Source organism: Muscardinus avellanarius, assembly GCF_963383645.1.
Source record: "Muscardinus avellanarius genome assembly, chromosome: 10".
Taxonomy (NCBI): domain Eukaryota; kingdom Metazoa; phylum Chordata; class Mammalia; order Rodentia; family Gliridae; genus Muscardinus; species Muscardinus avellanarius.
The window spans coordinates 54,430,227-54,451,799 of record NC_137796.1 but is presented as its reverse complement, the minus strand read 5'-3'; the positions used below and the strand labels follow the sequence as shown (position 1 = coordinate 54,451,799).

Here is a 21,573-nt window from a genome sequence, read left to right as displayed (position 1 = left end):
GGATCTAGGATCAGGAGTAATGGGTCAAAATGGCCATGTGGGGCCTCCTTTAAGCAACCCTCCTGCCTTGGAGAGACCACATCTGTGCTTCTTCATCCTTCCTCCCTCTGAATCAGCTTTCACCCTACAGTCTCATGGCTCCTCTTTCCTTTCTTTCTTTCCTTTTTTTTTTTTTTTTTTGTACTAGGGATTGAATCCAGGGACATTCTACCTCTGAGCTATACCCCCTGGTGTGTGCCAGCACACTCAAAGATCTTTGTCTTTCTTTCTTGCAGTACTGGGGATTGAACCTAGAGGCATTCTACCTCCAAGTTACACCCCCTGCCCTATTTATTATTCTTTGTTTTGAAACAATGTCTCACTAAGTTGCAGAAGGCCTCACTAAGTAGCTGAGGCTGACTGTGAACCCGTGATCCTCCTGTCTCAGCCTCTCATGTACTGGGATTAAAAGCATGTGCCACAAAGCCTGGCTCTTTATTTGGTATTCTTTCAATGCAAACATCATTCTCTTGCTCACCGGCACACTTTCCCATGACTAATCCTAGGCCCTCCCAACCCCCTCAACGATGCCTATGCCTCCTTTTCCTTTCCCGTCTATCCAACAGTTTTTCCTGGCATTCTTTTTCTTTTTCCTTTTTTTGTGGTACTGGGGATTGAAGCCAGGGGCATTCTACCTCTGAGGTATACCTCCAGCCCTATTTTATTTTTATTCTGAAACAGGGTCTTGCTAGGTTGATGAGAGTCTTCCAACCTGCGATCTTCCTGTTTCAGCCTCAGGTGTGTGCCACCATGCCCGGTTACTGGCATTCTTTTCAACAACTGTCACTCTACCCTCTTGCATTTATCTAATCCTTAAAAATATTTTTATGCTCCCTTCAATTAGTCCCAGGCATGCCCTGCAATTCAATCTACCCCTTAGGCTCCTTTAGTCTGATTTTGCTCTTGCACTCCGAGTAATTACATTATTCTCATGGATTCCCTGCCCATTTTCAACAGTCACTGGGCAAATGTCCACGGAGTCCCTGCCACGTGTCAGGCCCTGATCCAGGCCCAAAGCCCTCTCCTGACAGCGCCAATTCCCCTATTGTACCCACAAGACATCCAGGTTTTCTCGCAAACCCAGGCAGCCATCGCAATACCCAGTGCTTAATACCTTTCCCACTTCCAACAATACATCTCATGCAGCCCCCTGCCCCTTGCAGCCATTACTGTGTGCACCCCTTTTGGCAGCCACCCCCCAAAAGCTGGGCCCGTGGCTCCGCCCGGCTCCAGGTCGGGGAGGGGGCGGGGCACGAGCACACACCGGCCACGGGTGGGGGAAGGGAGGAGTGGGCGCGAGGGGCGCGAGGGAAAGGCCGGGGACGCCTGGTGGGGGATCCAGCGTGAGAGAGAGGGAGCCGAAGGGTCAGGGAGGGAGGGGGCGTGTTTGTGCCCCAGCCCGTGGTTACCACAGCCTCGAGAGCAGAGTCTGAGTCAGACAAGAGGAGTCCGAGGGAAAGGGTGACAAAGTGGCGAGAGGAACGGCTGTGCTCGCGCTTTTCCCGCCCCTTCCCACAAGGACCAATGAACTTCAAGCACCGCCTCTCGCTGGTGAGGCGGGCAGCCAATACGGTTGAAGATCCCACATTGACAGCCCGCCCCTTTCCCTCCTGCCCGCCTCTCCACGCACCAGATTTATTAGGCCAGCCAATAGTGCGTCGAGCTGAGTCTCGTGCCCTTTGCTCCTCCCCACTGTGACTGGCCTTCCCAGACTGTTTCTACCTTTCTGGGAGAAGTGGCCAATGGGGCGTCGAGTATCGCCTGTGGGACCGAGGCTGGCCCTGCCCCCTCCCCAAAGAACGGCAGGCCCCGCCCCGCCCCGCCCGGGCGTTGACCCGCCCTCTGCGCATGCGCTCGTGGACTCCTCAGGCCTGCGCGCTGGGCTGCTGGCCTGGCTAGTCTGTGCTCCCGCGTCCATTCTTTTATTCTCTCGCACTTCTTCCCCAGTGTCCCAGCCTCTGACCTACCCTTCTCTTAAGCGTGCCCCAACCTTGTGACTGATTGTCTTAGGTTATGCCCCCTTTTTGTGTGTTTTTCTGTCTTCCGTGTCCGATTCTTTTCTCTGCTTATCCGCCTTGCTGGTTTGTGCACCCACGTTCTTTATTCCGATAGTCTGGTCCTTTTCCTTGATTTCTTTGCTTCCAGAGACGGCTCTGTAGTTTATCTGTCCTTCAGCCTTCTCTACCCTCTGTGTGCCTCTCACTTACGGATTTCAGTCCTCTCAGGGCTCCCTTCTGTAACGGTTGCCTTCCTTATTTTTCTCTGTAAGACCCATCTCACGCTTCCCCCTCCTCATCTGCTCTGCCGGGTCCCCTTTTCTCTGAGCATCCTTTCTGTCTCCTCTACTCCTTTTTAGCTGTGAGTGCCTCAGGCCTCCTCTTCCTGCTGGTCCTCTCCCCTCAGGGTTCCAGTCCAGCTGCTGCTGCTCCTGCTCCTGCTCCTCCTCCTCCTCCTCCTCCTCCTCCTCCTCCTCCTCCTCCTCTTCCTCTTCTTCTCCCCCCCCCCTTTTATTTGTTTTTTGGGAGCAGCATCCCTTCTGACCATTCCATCCTTCCTTCAGGATTTCATTTCAGGTCTTTTCTTTTGTGTCCACACTTGTGCCGAGATTGTTTGTTCCGTCCTGTCGTTTTTCAGCGTAGGCTGGTGTGTGCCATCTTCTCTAGCACAACGCTTCAGCTTAATTTGTTGTCAGCTTTTATTTCCCCTAGCATTTCTGTGTACCTTAGCTTCTTTGTTGGTCGTAGATTTCTGGGTTACAGAGCCTGTGTGTCGCGGCACTCCAGGCTTGAAAAGGGTGGCAAAGTGACCTTCAGCTGGACTGCTGTGCAGTGGAGCCATACTAAAGTTGGAAAGGTTGTTTGGGATCATCTTGGGGGTGGTGGTGAGATGGGGGAAGGCTTGACTATCAGTTAAACAGGTTGAATTGACTCCTTTATGGGGAAAGGAGGAGGAAGAGAGGGACCAACATTTATGGAGAGTTTATCATTTGCCTGGAAATTTATACTCATAACCTTAATAATCTTCACAATGATTCTTTTTTTTTTTTTTTTTTTTTTGGTGGCACTGGGTGTGAAACCCAGAGGCTTTCTACCTCCGGGCTATCCTCCCAGACCTATTTCATATTTTATTTGGAAACAGGGTCTCACTAAGTTGCTGAGAGCCTCACTAAGTAGCTGAGGCTGGCTTTGAACCTGTGCGATCCTCCTGTCTCAGCCTCCCAAGAGCAGGGATTACAAGCGTGCGCCACCACGCCCAGCTCACAATGATTCTATGAGATATATTGTTAATCCATTTTGTAAATAAGACAGGCTTATAATCTCAGTCTTTGGTAGTCTGAGATAGGAGGATCATAGATTTGAGGCCAGCCTCAACAACTCTGATATTGTCAGCAATTTAGCAAGAGCCTGTTTCAAAACAAAAAGAGAAGCTGGGCACCTTCAGTCTTATTTTTTATTTTTTATTTTGAAACAAGGTCTCACTGAGTTGCAGAGGGTCTCACTCAGTAGCTGAGGCTGTCTGTGAACCATGATCCTCCAGTCTCAGCCTCCCAAATACTGGGATTACAAGCGTGCACCACTACGCCCAGCTTGCTTGCTTGCTTGCTCGCTCTCTCGTGCGCGCACGCTCGCTCCCTCCCTCCCTCTCTCTCTCTCTCTCTCTCTCTCTCTCTCTCTCTCTCTCTCTCTCTCATTTTTGCAGTACTGGGGATTGAACAATGAGGCATTCTACCTTCAAGCTACATGCCCAGCCCTATTTTTTATTCTTTATTTTGAAACAGGGTCTCAATGAGTTGCAAAGGGCCTCACTAAGTAGCTGAGGTAGTCCAGGAACCCAGATCCTCCTTTCTCAGCCTCCCAAATGCTGGGATTACAAGCATGGGCCACCATACCCGGCTTTATTCATTCTTTCTTTCATTCTTTTTTTTTTTTTTTTTTTTTTTTTTGGTGGTACTGGGGGTGGAACCCAGGGGCTTTCTACCTCCGGGCTACACTCCCAGACCTTTTTCTATTTTATTTGGAAACAGGGTCTCACTAAGTTGCTGAGAGCCTCACTAAGTAGCTGAGGCTGGCTTCGAACCTGTGTGATCCTCCTGTTTCAGCCTCCCAAATGTGGGGATTACAAGCGTGCGCCACCACTCCCAGCTTATTCTTTATTTTGAAACAGGATCTCACTAAGTTTCAGAGGCATCACTAAGTAGCTGAGGCTGTCCAGGAACCTTTGATCCTCCTGTTTCAGCCTCCTAAGTACTGGGATGACAAGCCTATACCACTACACCTGGCTAGAAATGGGTATTTATAAACCAAAATGTTTTTGTTTTGTGTGTGGGCTAGAGATTGAACTCAGGGACATTCTCCCACCACGCTCTACCTAGCCTTTTTTTACTTTTTTTTTTTTTTGAAACAGGGTCTTGCTAAATGGCTAAGGATGGTTGTGAATCTGCAATCCTCCTGTTTCAGCCTCTCACATATTCAAATTGCAGATGTGTGCCACCATGCCCAGCTGTGAACTCAATTTGTGGTACTGGGACGTGCGCGCGCGCGCATGTGTGTGTGTGCGCGTGCGCGTGCGTGTGTTTTACTAGGGATGTAACCAGGGGCATTCTACCTTTGAGATAGAACTCCAGCCCCATTTTATTCTTTTATTTGTTATTTATTTATTTTTGTGGTACTGGGGATGGGACTCAGGGGTCTTCTACCTCCAGGCTATACCCCCAGAACTACTTTTTATGTTTTATTTGGAATCAGGGTCTCACTAAGTTTTTGAGAGCCTCACTAAATTGTTGAGACTGGCTTTGAGCCTGTGACCTTCCTGTCTCAGTCTCCCAAATACTGGGATTACAAGCATGTGCCACCACACCCGGCTTTATTTTGAAACAGGGTTTCACTAAGTCGTGGAGGGCCTCAGTAAGTTGCTGAGGCTGTTAACCTGCAGTGTTGTTGTCTCAGTCTCCCAAGTATTAGGATTACAGGCATACGTCGTCATGCTTGGCTGTAAACCCAATTTGACTAAGTATTAGCAGGCTTCCCTTTGCAATGCCGTGTTGGGCCTGAGACTTGGACCAGACCTCTTCTCTGTTCTGAAGTGGGTCCTACCAGCCATCCCCTCCATCACCATAAGCAGCACTACATTAGAGATCTTTTATTCTCCCACTCCCGACAACCTTTTTCTTTTCCTGGCATTCTGATTGTTGTTAGTCTGAGACATGGATAGTCGCATTTCCTTATTTTTATTGGGTTTAAGTGTTTCTTCACATCTTTCTGTCTTGTTCTCCTGAAGACTGCCTCTTTATATGTTTGACCCATTGCTCTCATTTTCTTGTTGATTTTCAGGAGATCTTTGGTTCTTCTTGTTGGTTTAAGGCATTACATATATTCTTATGCCAGTTTGGGCATTTCATATTATTTTAGAGGTTTATTCACTTAATTTAGGTTTTCATTCTGTGTTTTATTTGCATCTCTCTTTTGAAGAGATTTACCCAATAATTGTTAATTTTTTTTAAAAAAATGACCATTAGGTGTTTTTTTTTGGTAATGTTTGTTGTTTAGTATTTCGTTGACTTCTGCCTTTTTATTTCCATTCTTTAGTAGGCATTGCTTAGTTGTTCCATATACAATTTGAGCTAATTAATGAAAGTATTTTTTTCAATGCTGCTTATTTCTTGAGAAATGTATATATGCATGTATTTATTTATTTTGTGGTACTGGAGATTGAACCCAGGAGTATTCTATCTCTGAGCTCCACCCCCAGCCTAATTCTTATTCTTTTTTTGTGTGTGTGTGGAATTGGGGATTGAACCCAGGGGCATTCTACCTCCAAACTATACCCCCAGGGATATTTTTTATTATTTTGAAACAGGGTCTCACTAAGTTGAGGAGGGTCTCAATAAGTAAATGAGGCTGGCCATGAACTTTGATCCTCCTGTCTCCACCTCCCAAGTACTGGGATTATAAGAATGCACCACCACTCCTGGCCTATTCTCTATTTTGAAACATGGTCTTCCTAGGTTGCAGAGGGCCTCACAAGTAGCTGAGGCTGGTTGTGGACCTGTGATCCTCCTGTCTCAGCCTCGTAAGTACTGAGATTACAAGTGTGCCCTACCATACCTGGTTTACTTGTCCCAAATTTGATGTGTAGTTTTGTAGTAAGAACTGAACTCGGGTATTCTCCCTTCAAGCTACACCCATTTCTATTTATTTATTTATTTTTTGGTGGTACTGGGAATGGAACCCTTCTACCTCTGGGCTACATTCACAGACCTATTTTTTTAATATATATTTTATTTGGAAACCAGGTCTCTTAAGCCAGTGAGGCTGGCTTTGAACCTGCGCGATCCTCCTGTCTCCACCAACCAAGCGTGGGGATTACAAGCGTGCGCCACCAGGCCTGGCCTTTTTATTTACTTTTTAAATTTTCAAACAGGGTCTTGCTAAGTTGCTAAATTGCTCGCTAAATTGCTGAGGCTGGCCTGGAACCCACAATCCTCCTGTCTCAGCCTCCCAAGTACTAGGATTATAGGTATGCACCACTGCACGTGACTGATTTATAGTTTCTGGGTTTTGGGGGTTTTTGGTACTGGGGATTGAACCAGAGGCATTCTGTCTCTGAACTATACCACCAGCCCTTTTTGGTTCGTTCTTTCTTTCTTTCTTTCTTTCTTTCTTTCTTTCTTTCTTCTTTTCTTTTTTTTGGCAGTACTGGGGTAGAATCCAGAGGCTTTCTACCTCCAAGCTATACTCCCAGACCTATTTTATACTTTATTTGGAAACAGGGTCTCACTAAGTTGCCGAGAGCCTCACTAAGTAGCTGAGGCTGGCTTTGAACCTGTGCAATCCTCCTGTCTCAGCCTCCCAAGCACAGGTATTACAAGCATGCGCTACTACGCCCAGCATTTGTTTCTTATTTTTTGCAGTACCGGGGATTGAACCCAGGGGCATTCTACCTCCAAGCTACATCCTGCCCTATTTCTTATTCTTATTCTTATTCTTTTTTTTTTTTTGTGGTGGTACTGGGGTTCCTGGAAACCCTTATATATCCAGGCTACACTCCCAGACACCTGTTTTTTATATTTTATTTGGAAACAGGGTCTCTTAAGCCAGCGAGGCTAGCTTAGAACCTGCGCGATCCTCCTGTCTCCGCCTCTCAAGCGCAGGGAGTACAAGCGTGTGCCACTATGCCGGCGCTCTTATTCTTTATTTTGAAATAAGGTCACACTGAGTTGTGGAGGGCCTCACTAAGTAGTAGCTGAGGCTGGCCATGAACTGGGATCCTCCTGTCTCAACTTCCCAAGTTCTGTGATTACAAGCATGTACCACCACAGCTGACTGAAAAACATTGATTTTGAAATTATTTTTGCCTCAGCCTGGAGAAGTGTGCATGCTTATAATCCTGGTACTTGGGAGGCTGAGAAAGGAGGATTACAGGTTCGTAGCCAGCCTTAGCAACTTAGTGAGACACTCAGCAAACCAGTGAGACATTGTTTCAAAACAAAAAATAAAATAGGGCTGGTTATGTAGCTCATAGACAGAATGCCTTTGGATTCAATTCCTAGTACTCCCCCATACACACACAAAGAAAAACTGCCTCATAGGAATTTGCAAAAATAATACAGAAAGTCCTTGAAATTCCTCCTCCAGCTTCTCCTTGGAGACATCTTAGATAACTGTAGTACATGAACAGGAAATTGACATTGGTATAAATACCAGTGTCAATGTTTTTTCCTGTTTTAATTTTTATTCATTTAATTTATTATTATTTTTTGTATGTGTGGTACTAGGGATGGAACCAAGGGGCTTTCTACCTCTGGGTTACACTCCCAGACCTATTTTCTATTTTATTTGGAGACAGTGTCTCACTAAGTTGCTGAGAGCCTCACTCAGTAGCTGAGGCTGGCTTTGAACCTGTGTGATCCTCCTGTCTCAGCCTCCCAAGTACTGAGATTACAAGCGTGCACCACCAGGCCTGGCTCATTTTTTTGTGTGTGTGTGTGGTACTGGGGGTGGAACCCAGAGGCTTTCTACCTCCGGGCTATACTCCCAGACCTATTTTTGGAAACAGGGTCTCACTAAGTTACTGAGAGCCTCACTAAGTAGCTGAGGCTGGCTTCGAACCTGTGTGATCCTCCTGTCTCAGCCTCCCAAGAGCGGGGATTACAAGCGTACGCCACCACTCCCGGCTCTGGCTCATTTTTTTTTTTTAATTTAAAAATATGGAACTCTGCCGGGCGGTGGCGCACACTTGTATTCCCCTCGCTTGGGAGGCAGAGACAGGAGGATCACGCAGGTTCAAAGCCAGCCATGCTGGTTTAAGAGACCCTGTTTCCAAATAAAAATAACATAAAATAGGTCTGGAAATGTAGCCCGGAGGTAGAAGAGTTTCCAGGAACCCCAGTACCACCAAAAATAAATAAATGAATAAAAATATGGAACTCTGCCGGGCGTGGTGGTGCACGCTTGTAATCCCCGCACTTGGGAGGCAGAGACAGGAGGATGGTGCAGATTCGAAGCCAGCCTCATGGGCTTAAGAGAGATCCTATTTCCAAATAAAAAAATATAAAAATAGGTCTGGGACTGTAGCCCGAGGTAGAAGGGTTCCATTACCAGTACCACCAAAAAAAAAAAAAAAAAAAAGGAACTCTCCCGGGCATGGTGGTGCACGCTTGTGATCCCAGCATTCGGGAGGCTGAGACCAGAGGATCGCGGTTCGTGGACAGCCTCAGCTACTTAGTGAGGCCCTCTGCAACTCAGTAAGACCCTGTTTCAAATAAAGAATAAAAAATAGGGCAAGGGGTGTAGCTCGGAGGTCAAATGCCTCTGGGTTCCATCCCCAGACCTACAAAAAAGTATATATTTATCGAACTCATCTGATTATTTTATTTTATTTTTACATATTTTTTTGGTGGGTCTGGGGATGGAACCCAGGGGCATTCGACCTCCGATCTACACCCCCTCCCCTATTTTTTATTCTTTATATTTGAAATCAGGTCTCACTGAGTTGCAGAGGGACTCACTAAGTAGCTGAGGCTGTCCGAGAACTGAGATCCTCTGGTCTCAGCCTCCGGAATGCTGGAATCACAAGTGTGCGCCACCATGCCCGGCTCTGATTATTTTATATACCGTTGTTCAGCACAAAGTGTGCTTTTAAGGCTGGGCGTGGTGGCACATGCTTGTAATCCCTGCGCTTGGGAGGTTGAGACAGGAGGATCACATGGGTTTGAAGCCAGCCTCAGCTACTTAGTGAGGCTTTCAGCAACTTAGTGAGATCCTGTTTCCAAATTAAAAAAAAAAAAAAGGTCTGAGAGTATAGCCCGGAGGTAGAAAGCCTCTGGGTTCCACCCATAGTACCACCACCAAAAAAAAAAAAAAAAGGTCTGAGAGTATAGCCCGGAGGTAGAAAGCCTCTGGGTTCCACCCATAGTACCACCACCAAAAAAAAAAAAAAAAAAAAAAAACCAAAAAACCAACAACCAAAGTGTGCTTTTACTTAGAATAAAAAAAAAATGTGAAAAAATATGGAACTCTTCACGAGTTTATATGTCATCCTTGCATAGGAGCCATACTATTTTTTTCTGTATTCTACTTTTAATGATTTTTTTTTTTTTGTGGCACTGGGGTGGAACCCAGGGGCTTTTCTTCCTCCAGGCTATACTCCCAGACCTTTTTTATACTTTATTTGGAAACAGGGTCTCACTAAGTTGCTGAGAGCCTCACTAAGTAGCTGAGGCTGGCTTCAAACCCGTGTGATCCTCCTGTCTCAGCCTCCCAAGCGGGGGGATTACAAGCGTGCGCCACCATGCCCACTCTTGTTCCACTTTTAGTACATGTTCTGCTGATGTGAGCACTGATAGAGTACTCTTAACTATAGAGTGTATTTAGGGTATTTTTTTTTTTTTTGCGGGTCTGGGGATGGAACCCAGGGGCATTCGACCTCCGAGCTACACCCCCTGTCCTATTTTTTATTCTTTATTTTGAAACAGGGTCTCACTGAGTTGCAGAGGGCCTCACTAAGTAGCTGAGGCTGTCCATGATCCACGATCCTCCTGTCTCAGCCTCCCAAATGCTGTGATTACAAACGTGCACCACCATATCTGGCTATAGAGTGTATTTAGTTTTTAACATAATTCTCATGTACATATTTCAGTGCGATATGCATTATTAACTAGTTATAAATACTTTTTTTGTGGTATTGGGGATTGAAGTACTAGGATTACAAGCATGTATCACTACACCCAGCTATAAATACTTTTTAATTTTCCTATTGCACTAAGAAATATTTCATAATATATGGATTGTCTCTCACAGAAGTTCTACACATCCATTTGATTTTCTGGTCTTTTGTGTCTAGCAGTAGAACAGCCTGTGTAATAGTGGTCCTTCAGATCAGCACCATGGCTAGTGAGAGGACCTATGTGGGAAATTGAGAGTTATGCTTTGAGAAGCTCATATGGTGGGTGTGGGTTAGACTGGAGGGGAGACCATGGAAATAGGAAGCCTGTGTCCCTAAAGGTCTCAAGGGAGCCTTCATACAGCAACTGATAGAGTCAACTTTCATTTCCAGAGTCAGCGACCCAGAGGTGGGTGGATAAGAATTGAACCTGGGACCCACACCAAAATTGGCTCTAGGCGACGTGTAGCATCGAGGATCCTGGCACAGGACCATGGGATCCCAGCATCTGAGGCCTGTGCAGATGCTGTGCCTCCTAGGGGCCATCTCCTCTCTGCCTTGTATGTCCTATGGGGTTGGATACTATGAGGTGACCCAAAAGGTGGGAGGCTGGATTCATGTCACTGGGGGAGGGAAAGCTGAGTATCTAGGTCCCTCAGGGGACAGGGTCTCTGGAAGCTGAGCTCTGCAGTTCAGGGGTTGAGAAGGTGATGTGGGAGACAAATGATTGAAAGAGCATTCTCTTTTTTAGGGTCTGGAGCTCTTTTGTGCTATGAAGCAAAAGCCTCGACCTTCAGAAATGTTAGATTCCACAGCTGGGAATGGCGTCTCCTGAGGAGCATGGTGTGTAGGCTGAGAGAGGGCTGTGAGGAGACACTGGTGTTCATTGAGACAGGTGAAGCAGGGTGGGTTTGATACATCTCCTTTTCTCATTTTTCTTTCCCCAGCTACACTCCCAACATCCAGGGTGAGAGTTCCCGTTATTCATTGTATGTTTGGGGATATGTCAGGACACTAGCTAGAGCTAGTGTGGGCTAGATAAGGGGGTAGAATGGAAGTGGGTAGATCCCTGAAGGAGGGGGAAGGAAAGGATGTGACACAGGGAGGAGGCGCTCCTGCAGAAAGAAGGATGAAAACACATAGGGGAACCCAGCATCTGCGCTCCAAGTAGCTGTAGTAGTAGGCACAGCGAGAGGCACAGCGAGAGGCACAGCTGGCCATGGGGTAGGACAGGTGCAGAATCAGGCTGAGGGAGGAGTGGAGTCTAGTGAGGCCAATGACATCGATTGAAACACTAATCTTCTTCTCCTCAGGAACCAAAAAGGCACTTGTGGGTTTTAAAGGCTGCAGCTCAGCCTTATCTTACCCTCCACAAATCTCCTATCTCGTTTCACCACCTGGAGTGTCTGTTGCCTCCTACAGCCGTGTTTGCCGGAAATTCCTCTGCAATAATCTCACCAACATGGAGCCTTTTCTGAGACTCAATGCCAAGACTCCTTCTACGTCTTTGGCATCTTCTTCCTATAGTTGTGCAACTTGTGTGGGTGAGCACACTAAGGAATGTCTTCCAAATTTTGTTGCCAGTGAGAAGTGTCCCTCTTCTGCCTCTCATTGTTACAGTTCCACATTAAAATTCCAGACAGGTGAGAAGAGAGGAAAATTTTTCAAATGCCTACTGTGTGCCAGGTGCTGTTTGGTTGTTTCATACTTCTGAGAGAGGCTGGTGGGATCTGGAGATGGGATTGTGGTGTAGGGGACTAGATATAATAACTCCAAGGAGGAAGAGGTAAGGTGCCTGGCTGGTGCCTAAATCTTTGTTGGGAGGGCAGGTGTACTGGTTGGTAAGGGGCCTCTGGGAAGAGTTTTTTGAAAGTGTCCTTGATTCTTCCCTTTCTTCCTTATAGGGTCTCTCAATACTACCTTTCTCCTCATGGGCTGTGCTCGTCAACAGAAGAAGCTTTTAGCAAATTTTCAGCACATTGGGAGCATCCGAGTGACTGAGGTCCTCAACATCTTAGAGAAGGCCCATGTTTTTGGTGCAGGGCCTTCCAGTCAAAGTTGTTCTTGGGCCATCCTCTTGGGCTTCCTGCTTATCTTCCAGGTTTGACCATCCAGCTAAACCAAACAACTAGACCTCTTCACATAACCAAATAAAGTTGTGGCGTACCTTTGTGCCTTGTCCTGTGCTCTGTGAGGATTTTGAGGTGTAAAAGGTGTGAGACATGCCAAACATAACCAAGGAGTATGGATATGCTAGGCAGAGGGACCTGACAAAGTGCGTGTCATGTCCATTTACCAGGGGAACCATCTTTCTGGAATGAAGGGAAAATAAAGACATTCTCTAATAAAAGAAGACGAAGAAAATTTGTAGCTGTCCTTAAAGAATGGCTAAAGGAAGCTCCTCAAAGAAAATGATCTCAAAAGAAGTCTGAAAACTTAAGAACAACAACAGACTGAGTAAAAATAGAAGTAAACGAAGCTGGGCGTGGTGGCACACTCTTGTAATCCCAGTACTCGGGAGGCTGAGACAGGAGGATCACAGGTTTGCAGCCAGCCTCAGCTACATAGTGAGGCCCTCTGCAACTTAGTGAGACCTTGTTTCAAAAAAAAGGAATAGAAATAAGGCTGGGGATGGAGCTCAAAAGTAGAATACCCCTGGGTTCAATCTCCAGTAACCCCCAAACAAGAAACAAATTGTCTTTTATGGATGAGTTTCTTTAATATCATTATGAAAAGATATATAACTTTTTATTTTTGGTGGTACTGGAGGTGGAACCCAGAGGCTTTCTACCTCCGGGCTATACTCTCAGACCTATTTTATATTTTAATTGGAAACAGGGTCTCACTAAGTTGCTGAGAGCCTCACTAAGTAGGTGAGGCTGGCTTTGAACCCGTGCGATCCTCCTCTCTCAGCCTCCCAAGCACGGGGATTACAAGCGTGAGCCACCATGCCCCACCACACCCGGCTAACTTTATTTTTGGTACTGAGGATTGAACCCAGGGACATTCTACCTCTGAGCTATACCCCTAGCCCTATTTTTTATTCTTTCTTTTTTTTGGGGGGGGTACTGGGGGTGAGACCTAGAGGCTTTCTACCTCCGGGCTATACCCCAAGATTTATTTTTATAAATTATTTGGAAACAGGGTCTCACTAAGTTGTTGAGAGCCTTACTAAGTAGCTGAGGCTGGCCAAAAACCTGAGATCCTCCTGTCTCAGCCTCCCAAGTACTAGGATTACAAGTGTGCACCACTATGCCTGGTGGCTAAGATATAACTCTTAATATGCTCAGTACATACAGAGGAAAAAAATCCAAGATACTTATGTTGAATATTTTCTATTTATAATAGCTTTATTGATATATATATATATATATATATATATATAATATACCATAAAAGTCATCTATTTTATTTTACTTTTTTTATGGTACTAGGGATGGATCCCAGGGGCTTTTTACTGCTGAGCTAAATTCCCAGCCCTATTTTTAATTCTTTATTTTGAAACAGGGTCTCACTGAGTTTCAAGGGCCTCAGTAGCTGAGCTACTGAGTTGCAAGCTACTAAGTAGCTGAGGCTGTCCGTGAACTGCAATCCTCCTGTCTCAGCCTCCCAAATACTGGAATTACAAGCATGCACCACCATGCCTTGCTACTTTTTTGGTGGTATTAGGGACTAAAACTAGGGATGTTCTAACACTAAACTATACCTCCTGCCTACCCTTTTATTTTATTTTGGAACAGAATCTCAGTAAGTTATTGTACACTAGCCTTAAATTTGCAATTTTTCCTGTCACAGCCTTCCAGGTACTGGAATTATAGGCATGTGCCATTGCATCAGGCTATTTTAAGTGTCTGATTCAATGGCTTTTATTATATTCATGGAATTGTACAAACCAACTTTATCAATCCCCTAGGAAATTCTATTCATTAGCAGTCAATCTCCATTTCCCTTAAATTCCCATAGTAGCCCTAGGAAACCACTAGTCTATGTACTATCACTAGGTATTTGCCTATTCTGGATATGCTGAATAATATATCATTGAATCATGCCATATGTAGTTTTTTTGTACTGGAAATGGAACCCAGGGGCATCCTACCTCCAAGCCATACCTCCAGCCCTATTTTATTTGGAAACAAGGTCTCAGGTTGATGAGAGTATCACTACTTGCTGAAGCTATCCTTGAACCTGTGATCTTCCTGTCTCAGCCTCTTAAATACAGGGATTACAAGTGTGTTCCACCCCCAGCTCATATGTAGTGTGTGTGTGTGTGTGTGTGTGTGTGTGTGTGTGTGTGTCTGGTATCTTTCACTTAGCATATTGTAATCAAGGTTAACCCATACTCTAGCATGTATCAATGCCTTTTTTTGTGTGGTATTGGGGTTGAACTCAGGGCCATTCTGCATCTAAGCTGTACTCTGAACCATATTTTATTTTTTATTTTGAAACAGGATCTCACTAAAGTCACAGAAGGCCTCTCTATAGAAGGACTCTTGGTTGAAAGATTCCACAAACCTGCAATCCTCCTGTCTCAGGTTCCTAAGTATTGGGATTATAAGCATGCACCACCATACCTGGATAATATTTTACATATGTATATATATATATATGTGTGTACATATATATGATTAAACTCTGAGGCATTCTATCTTCAAGCTATACCTACAGCCCAGTTTTATTACTGTTTGGAAACAGTATTTCATTAAATTGCTGAGAACCTTGCTAAATTGCAGAGGTCAGCTTTGAACCTGTGATCCTCCTGTCTCAGCCTCCCAAGTACTGGGATTACAAGCGTGTGTCACCACACCTGGCCTATTTTATTTCTCTTTAATGGTGAATAATGTTCCTTGTATTGATACCACATTTTATTTGTCTGATCATCACCTTGGTTTAACGTCCCTGGGAGCTCAGCCGTGACTCACGGAACAGGATGCTATTCTTGGGGTGACCTAGGATGGGTAGTGAGTGTGCCAGTCAGCCACCAGAGATCTCAATTTAAGCTGAATTTAAGCTGGGCACTCACCTGTAATTCCAATACTTGAGAGACTGAGACAGGAGGATCACTAGTTCAAGGACAGCCTGGGCAACTTAATAAGATCCAGTCTCAAAAAAAAAAAAAAAAGGCAGCTTGAGATGTCGTTCAGAGGTAGAGTGTCCCTGGGCTCAGTACCCAGTACCCTGTGCATGTGTGTGCACACACGCAGTCACACACACATACGCAGTAATCATAAAAAGTTCACATTGTGTTGTAGGCAGAGATAGTGGCTGACTCTTGGGGACTTTTCCCCCTTAGTGTAGAGAACTCTGAACCTCACTCATGCTAGGTAAGTAAGTGCTCTCCCACTGGGTTATACCCCCAGTCCCTGTGTCTCAGGGGCATAGACTCACCAGGAGGCTGCAGCAGGCTCTCAGCCTACCCTAGGCCCCACTCAGGGTGCAGCATCCCGTCCCCAGGGAGTGGCAGTGGACGTGCCAACAACCCTAACATCCCAACGCATGCAGAAGGCTCACAACCTATAGAGGCGGCCTGGGTCGTTCCCCTAAAAACTTTCTCATGCCTGTCTTTCTTATGTAGAATAGAAATGGGTGTTTTTTCCAGCAGCTCTTTCTCTCTGCTCCAAGGGCTCTGAGACACTGTCCATGGTGCTGAATAGCACAAACTAGTGCAGCCTGGAGATTGTCATCTCCCAGTTCATTTACTCCTAACGGCTGAGCGTCATTGCCAGGAGGGTGGGGAGGGTTGGGGCCTGGCGTGCCCCCATCTTACTCTCGGGAGTTGGAGGTGCTGTGGACGTCTGTGAAGCGACTGAGCCCACAGTCTAGGTGACCCGGTCCAGGCGCCCATGTGTAGTTTTCAGTGAAAGAAGATGACGAGATGGCCTTGAGGAGTGTGATGGACTGAGTAAAGTCCCTTCAGAGATGCAGCCTCCTCATCCACAGAGAGTGAATGTGTCACACGGAAAAAGACTCTTTATGAGTGACATTAAAGATCATGAGTTTGGGAGATTCTTGTGGTTCATCCGGCGGGTCTGAGGTCATCACAAAGTCCTCTCCTCACGAGTGAGAGAGGGAGGAAGAAGAGGCGGAGACGCAGCAGGAGGTGAGGATGGAAGCAGAGCGGAGAGGCTGCAGGGCCCCAGGCTGCTGGCTCTAAGGTATAGCCTGGAACCAGGTGTGTGAGCAGCAACCATGCACCTGAGACCAGGAGGGAGCCTGGCATTGGGCTCAGAGGGGACAGTTCTGCTCAGGTATCTGAGGGTGACTGACATCAGCCAGGGACCCCAAAAGACAAAGCCTAGTCCAAGGAAAGATCTAGAAAACAGTGCGGGGGATAGACAGGCTCTGGAGCAGAACCATGCTCCTGTCCTTGGTCTTTAATGGCCTGTGTTCCATTGCAGAGGACGGTGAGGACCACGTGGCTCTTTCCTGAAAGAGAGCTAATGATTTCAAGTGCAGAGCTGACTGCTGAGTTCACTAAGAATCCGGCTTCAATCTGCCATGTGTGTTAGATCTGGTAGGAATTTGAGATGTTACATCTCTTCTATATGGAGCCGGGTACCGTGGTACACTCTGGTGATCCAGTGTTTGGGAGGCGGAAGCAGGTTCAAGGCCAGCCTCAGCAACTTAATAAGACTCACTTTCAAATGAAAAATAAACCAGGTGTGGTGGTCTAGGCTTGTAATCCCAGTACTTGGGAGGCTGAGAAAGGAAGATTGCAGGTTTGAGAGCAGCTCCAGCAACTTAGCAAGGCCCTCTGCAACTCGACGAGGCCCTGGGGGTGTAACTCAGAGGTTCAATGCCCAGTGCCACTAAACAAACAAATAAACAAATAAGTATATAGAAATAAAAAGGACTTTGGATGTAGCTCAGAGATAGATTATCCCTAGCTTCAATTCCCAGTCCCCATCCCATTTTTTTTCCATATGGGAATATTGCTAGTAATACCCAGGATCCTAGACCCATTCCTGAAAGAACGATTTCACTTGAGGGTACAGTCACTTCTTAGACCAGCTCTGAAGTCTCCCAAGGTCACAATATGGTCCACAGCAGATGCCAAGGTTGGTGTGAAATCAGTGACTCCCTCAGTAGAGAGACATGTGGGTGCTGTGGGGACAGAACTGGCCAGGAGGAAGTCTGGACATCTTCAGTATAAAAAATGAGGAAGGAGATCAAAGTTGGAGACGTGATGTCATGACAGTAAAGTTGGAAGATGGCTGTATCCCAGCTGCTAAGGAGGGTCAGGCCAGGTGGGAGGAGCTGGCCCAGGCACATGAAATGCTTCCTTCCTTCCTTTTCAACCCCAGGAATCACAACCAGAGTTTTATGAAATTCTTCCAAACCAGGCAGAGCCAGATTGAACTGAGAGTTCTAGGACTGTAACAGGGCCTGCTTCTGACCTGGCAGCTAGCAGATGGCCTGTCTCAAAGCTGACATTGTTCCTCTTTTGTCTTCCCAATTTTCATCTCATTAATAACTGACTCTTTTCCTTTTCTGATGGAAGGAGACCTAGCCTGTAGATCTGAATAAGATCTGGCTTCACGATGACTAAAACACATCTAAGTGATATTCATGTGTTATACATGACAATTTGTGTCTAAGTCATCCTTGGGACAGTTTTTATTCAGATTCTAATTATCCTTTCTAATAAGAAGTAGCATAGCCCTAAAGGGCTCTTGTGTGTGTGTGTGTGTGTGTGTGTGTGTGTGTGTGTGTGTGTGTGTGTGTTAAACCCAGGGACATTTTATTTCCAAGCAACATCCCCAGCTACACCCCTGTTTTATTTTTATTTTTGTTTTTTGTGGTACTGGGGACTGAACCCAGGGGGCTTCTACCTTTGAGCTGCACCCCCAGCCCTAATTTTTTTTTCATTTTGAAACAGGGTCTCACTAAGTTGTGGAAGGCCTCACTAAGTATCTGAGGCTGGCTGTGAACCTACGATGCTCCTGCTTCAGCCTCCCAAGTTCTGGGATTACAAGCATGTGCCACCATGCCAGACTATACTCTTGTTTTGAAACAGAGTCTCAGTTGCAGTTATAGAGTCTCACTATATAGATGAGGCTGACTACTAACCTGCAATCCTCCTGTCTCAGCCTCCCCAGGCCTGGGACTACAACCTGGCAAGAGCTAGCTCTTAAAAGGGACTTGATTCCTTTGTTTGGGATAATCCAGGGTTTGTTCCCTTGTTCCTTAGGTGAACACTTAAGTTCACTGGTTTCTCCAATTTGCCAGCAAATAAATAAATTTCGATTTCTTTCTTCCTGAAGGCTTGTCCCAATTATTTGACTCGGCTAATTGGGTGCCAGCATCCTGTAAGAGGGTGTCAAACCTGTCTCAAAAGATCCACCTCATACAGTGGTCTCATCACAGGGACACAGGTGTGTGTGGAGTGGTGTTTGGCCATCGCTAGCCCTGGGAAGGCCAGCTCCCCACGTGGCCCTTCCCAGGATCCAGTGGGGGAGTGCAAGCCTTGCGCTGGACCAGGGCAGAGGCACAGGTTGAATGGGTGGAAGGAGCCGGGGTCTGGGGCCCACAGCCCCGTCCTGCTGCCTCCACCCCCTCACAGCATCAGCATAGAGAGTAGATGGAGGACGTCAGCTCTGTCTCTGGGACTGTCCCTCAGGTGGGCATCGGGGAAGGAAAGGACCCTGGATGGGGAGACAGTGGAGGCCCCTTCATGGAGGGGACACCAGCTGCTCTGCCTGATTCCTGTGCCCTTTGCTATGCCAGGAGAGCGGCCTGGCCCAGGTATCAGCGGGAAGAGGACAGGCAGCCATTAGTGCGGGGAAGGTGGGGGCGCAGCTCGCTGTGCAGGGCGTGGCCAGTCCTGCCTGGGGAGGGGGAGGAAGTCGAGGGACAGAGGAGCAGCAGAGAGAGTCAGAACGCCCACGGCAGTGACAGTGCGGGCCACAGTGACTTCAAACACCTGTGACACCAAGAGCCCACGGCCACCTCCAAACTGAGCCAGAGCAACCCTGAAGCCCTGACCCAGCAGCCCGGGGCATCTTGTGCCAGCTCCTGGGTGGCCTGAGGGCGGGAGTCAAAGAGGCTCGAGGTCCCAGCCTCCAGGAGGCACAGGAAGCAGGGTGGCCAGGACCTCCCAGGGCTCCACATGCAGGCTCCAGCCTCTGAGGAGGATCTAGGTCATTCACTCATTCATTCCTTCATTCATTCATTCATTCATTCTTCCTTCCCTCCCTCATCACTAGGGCTGGCTGCAAGGTCGAGGGGAAGAGAGAGAGCAAAGTCCAGGAGGTCAGCACCCAACACACCAGGAAACGCGTGATTTCAAGTCTAGAGAGGGAGGGTGTAGACCATCCAAGGGGGAGGCCTGGACATTCTGTTGAGGAAGGAGATTTACTCCCAGAGAAAAAATTATTTCTCCACTTGATCCCACTCTCCCTCAGAGCTGCACATGGCTAAAAATAAACTCTGAGCCAGGCATGGTGCCGCATGCTTGTAATCCCAGCATTCCGGAGGCTGAAACCGGAGGATCGCGGTTCGCGGACAGACTCAGCTTAGTGAGGCCCTCTGCAACTCAGTGAGACCCGGTTTCAAAATAAAGAATTAAAAATAGGGCAGGGGGTGTAGCTCAGAGGTCAAATGCCCCTGGGTTCCATTCCCAGATTCGCAAAATAAATAAATAAATAAATAAATAAACAAACAAACAAATAAATAAACAAACTCTGAACCAATAGTTGTTCTCTGGTCAATGGACCCCTAATTAGACCTCCAGGCTGGAGAGGACAGGGCTGTGGCTATAGACAGACATCTTGTGCCTCTGATCTGCCATCATGGTCTGTGTGACCCTGACTTAGCAGCTGTATCCCTGTGCCTCAGTTTCCCTTCAATAGGATGCATGACAAATGGTGTCTGGTTTGCTGACAATAGCTTGAAATACTCAGAACTTGACCTCGGCTTGGAGGAGCTGCCCAAATGAACCACATCTACTACTTTTTACCTCTAGGAGAGGATTCCGGGGCTGGATCCCTGATGACAAGGAGCTGCCAGCAGGGTCTTTGCCTCTCTTCCTCCCCTCAGGGACTCCGACCTTCCTGTGGAGTCTCCTAAGTCCTTCAGGGCAGTGGGCTGATGGCCTGGGGTACATGTCCACCTGTGCTCTTCAAGCTGAGTCTCAGGGGAAGAAGCCCAGATGTCCTTGCCCAGATGTAGCCCTTGGGGCTGGGCAATGGCCTGTGACCGGTTCCAAGAGCTATAAGATTGAGACACCCCATAAGTCATTGCTCCTTATTAGCCCTAACCCAGAGGCAAATTCCAACCCTGTCACAAGTCCCCAGGGTATCCTGGGGTCAGCCTGGGACAGAGGTCTGGAGCAGGGTCTCCCTGGGGTTGAGACACTGTGAGGAGCCCAGGGAGCCCCTCAGGGCAGAGCCTGACCGGGTCCTGCAGGCTCTTTCTCAGGGCCACGCTCATGGGGAGGGGCCCGGGGGCTGGCCTGAGACTGCTGTCCCTGGGCTGAGTTACCCTCAGACAGTCCTCCCCACTGCAGGTGGATTAAGCAGAAGGATTCTGATCTATTGACGTTGGTCTCCACTGTGTGTCCTGCAGGGAATGCTCTAAGCCAACGTGGGGACAGAATGCAGAGGGGGTGGGCTGGGGCAAGGTCTCTATCCAGGAGCCTCTAGTCCCCTCCCCTCTCAGTCCCACCTCCTGTCCCTCATACATTGTTCTTCTGTTCCTTTTCAATATTCCAAGATAATACTATGAGAAGCAAGGCTGATGGGATCCCTGTCCCTGAGGGGACGACTGGCTCACCCCAGTGCTGACTTCCACTGTGTCCTGTCCCCGGGGCTGACATCACCACACAGGGGGTCCCTGGGCCTCCTAACCATGGGTGGCTATTTTTTTAGTGAAATAGAAGAAACCCATGTGAGTATCCAGATTTCCCCAGTCTCTTCAGAAGCTCTGAGGAAAGCTGGGTGTGGTGGCGCACGCGTGTAATCCTAGCTTTCCAGAGGCTGAGACTGGAGGATCACAGTTTTCGGGCAACTTCAGCTACTTAGTGCAGCCTCCTGGAACTTAGTGAGACCCTGTTTCAAAATAAAGAATAAAAAATAAGGCAGGGGGTGTAGGTTGAGTGCTCCTGGGTTCCATCCCCAGATCCAGATCCTTAAAAAAAAAAAAAAAAAGCTCCGAGGAGGTGGATTTACACCCAGCAGGAAGGTGATGGAGATGGTTCTGGGGGCTACCAGGAGGCCAGCAGCTAAAGCATGACCCCCGAGGGGGGACCCGCCTTCTATCTATGATGTCGCTAGACTGACCTCTGACTTCAGGACAGAGGCCCAGGCCTGGGTTGTAGAAGGAATTGCAGGTCAGGGACATGCAGGGGCAGGTGACCTGGGAGTTCTGTGAAGGGAG

General features: G+C 47.3%; 1 protein-coding gene across 1 annotated transcript; it reads left to right on the top strand.

Annotated features, from left to right (window-relative positions):
* Positions 1–10,693: 10,693 nt before the first annotated feature.
* On the top strand, positions 10,694–20,287 carry LYPD4 (LY6/PLAUR domain containing 4; the record flags this gene model as incomplete). The annotated part of the gene is given in 7 exon segments (XM_080703602.1): positions 10,694–10,792; positions 10,795–10,801; positions 11,514–11,843; positions 12,105–12,236; positions 18,679–18,817; positions 18,925–18,984; positions 20,236–20,287. Coding segments are annotated over 7 exon segments (819 nt in total).
* Between the last annotated feature and the right edge of the window lie 1,286 nt (positions 20,288–21,573).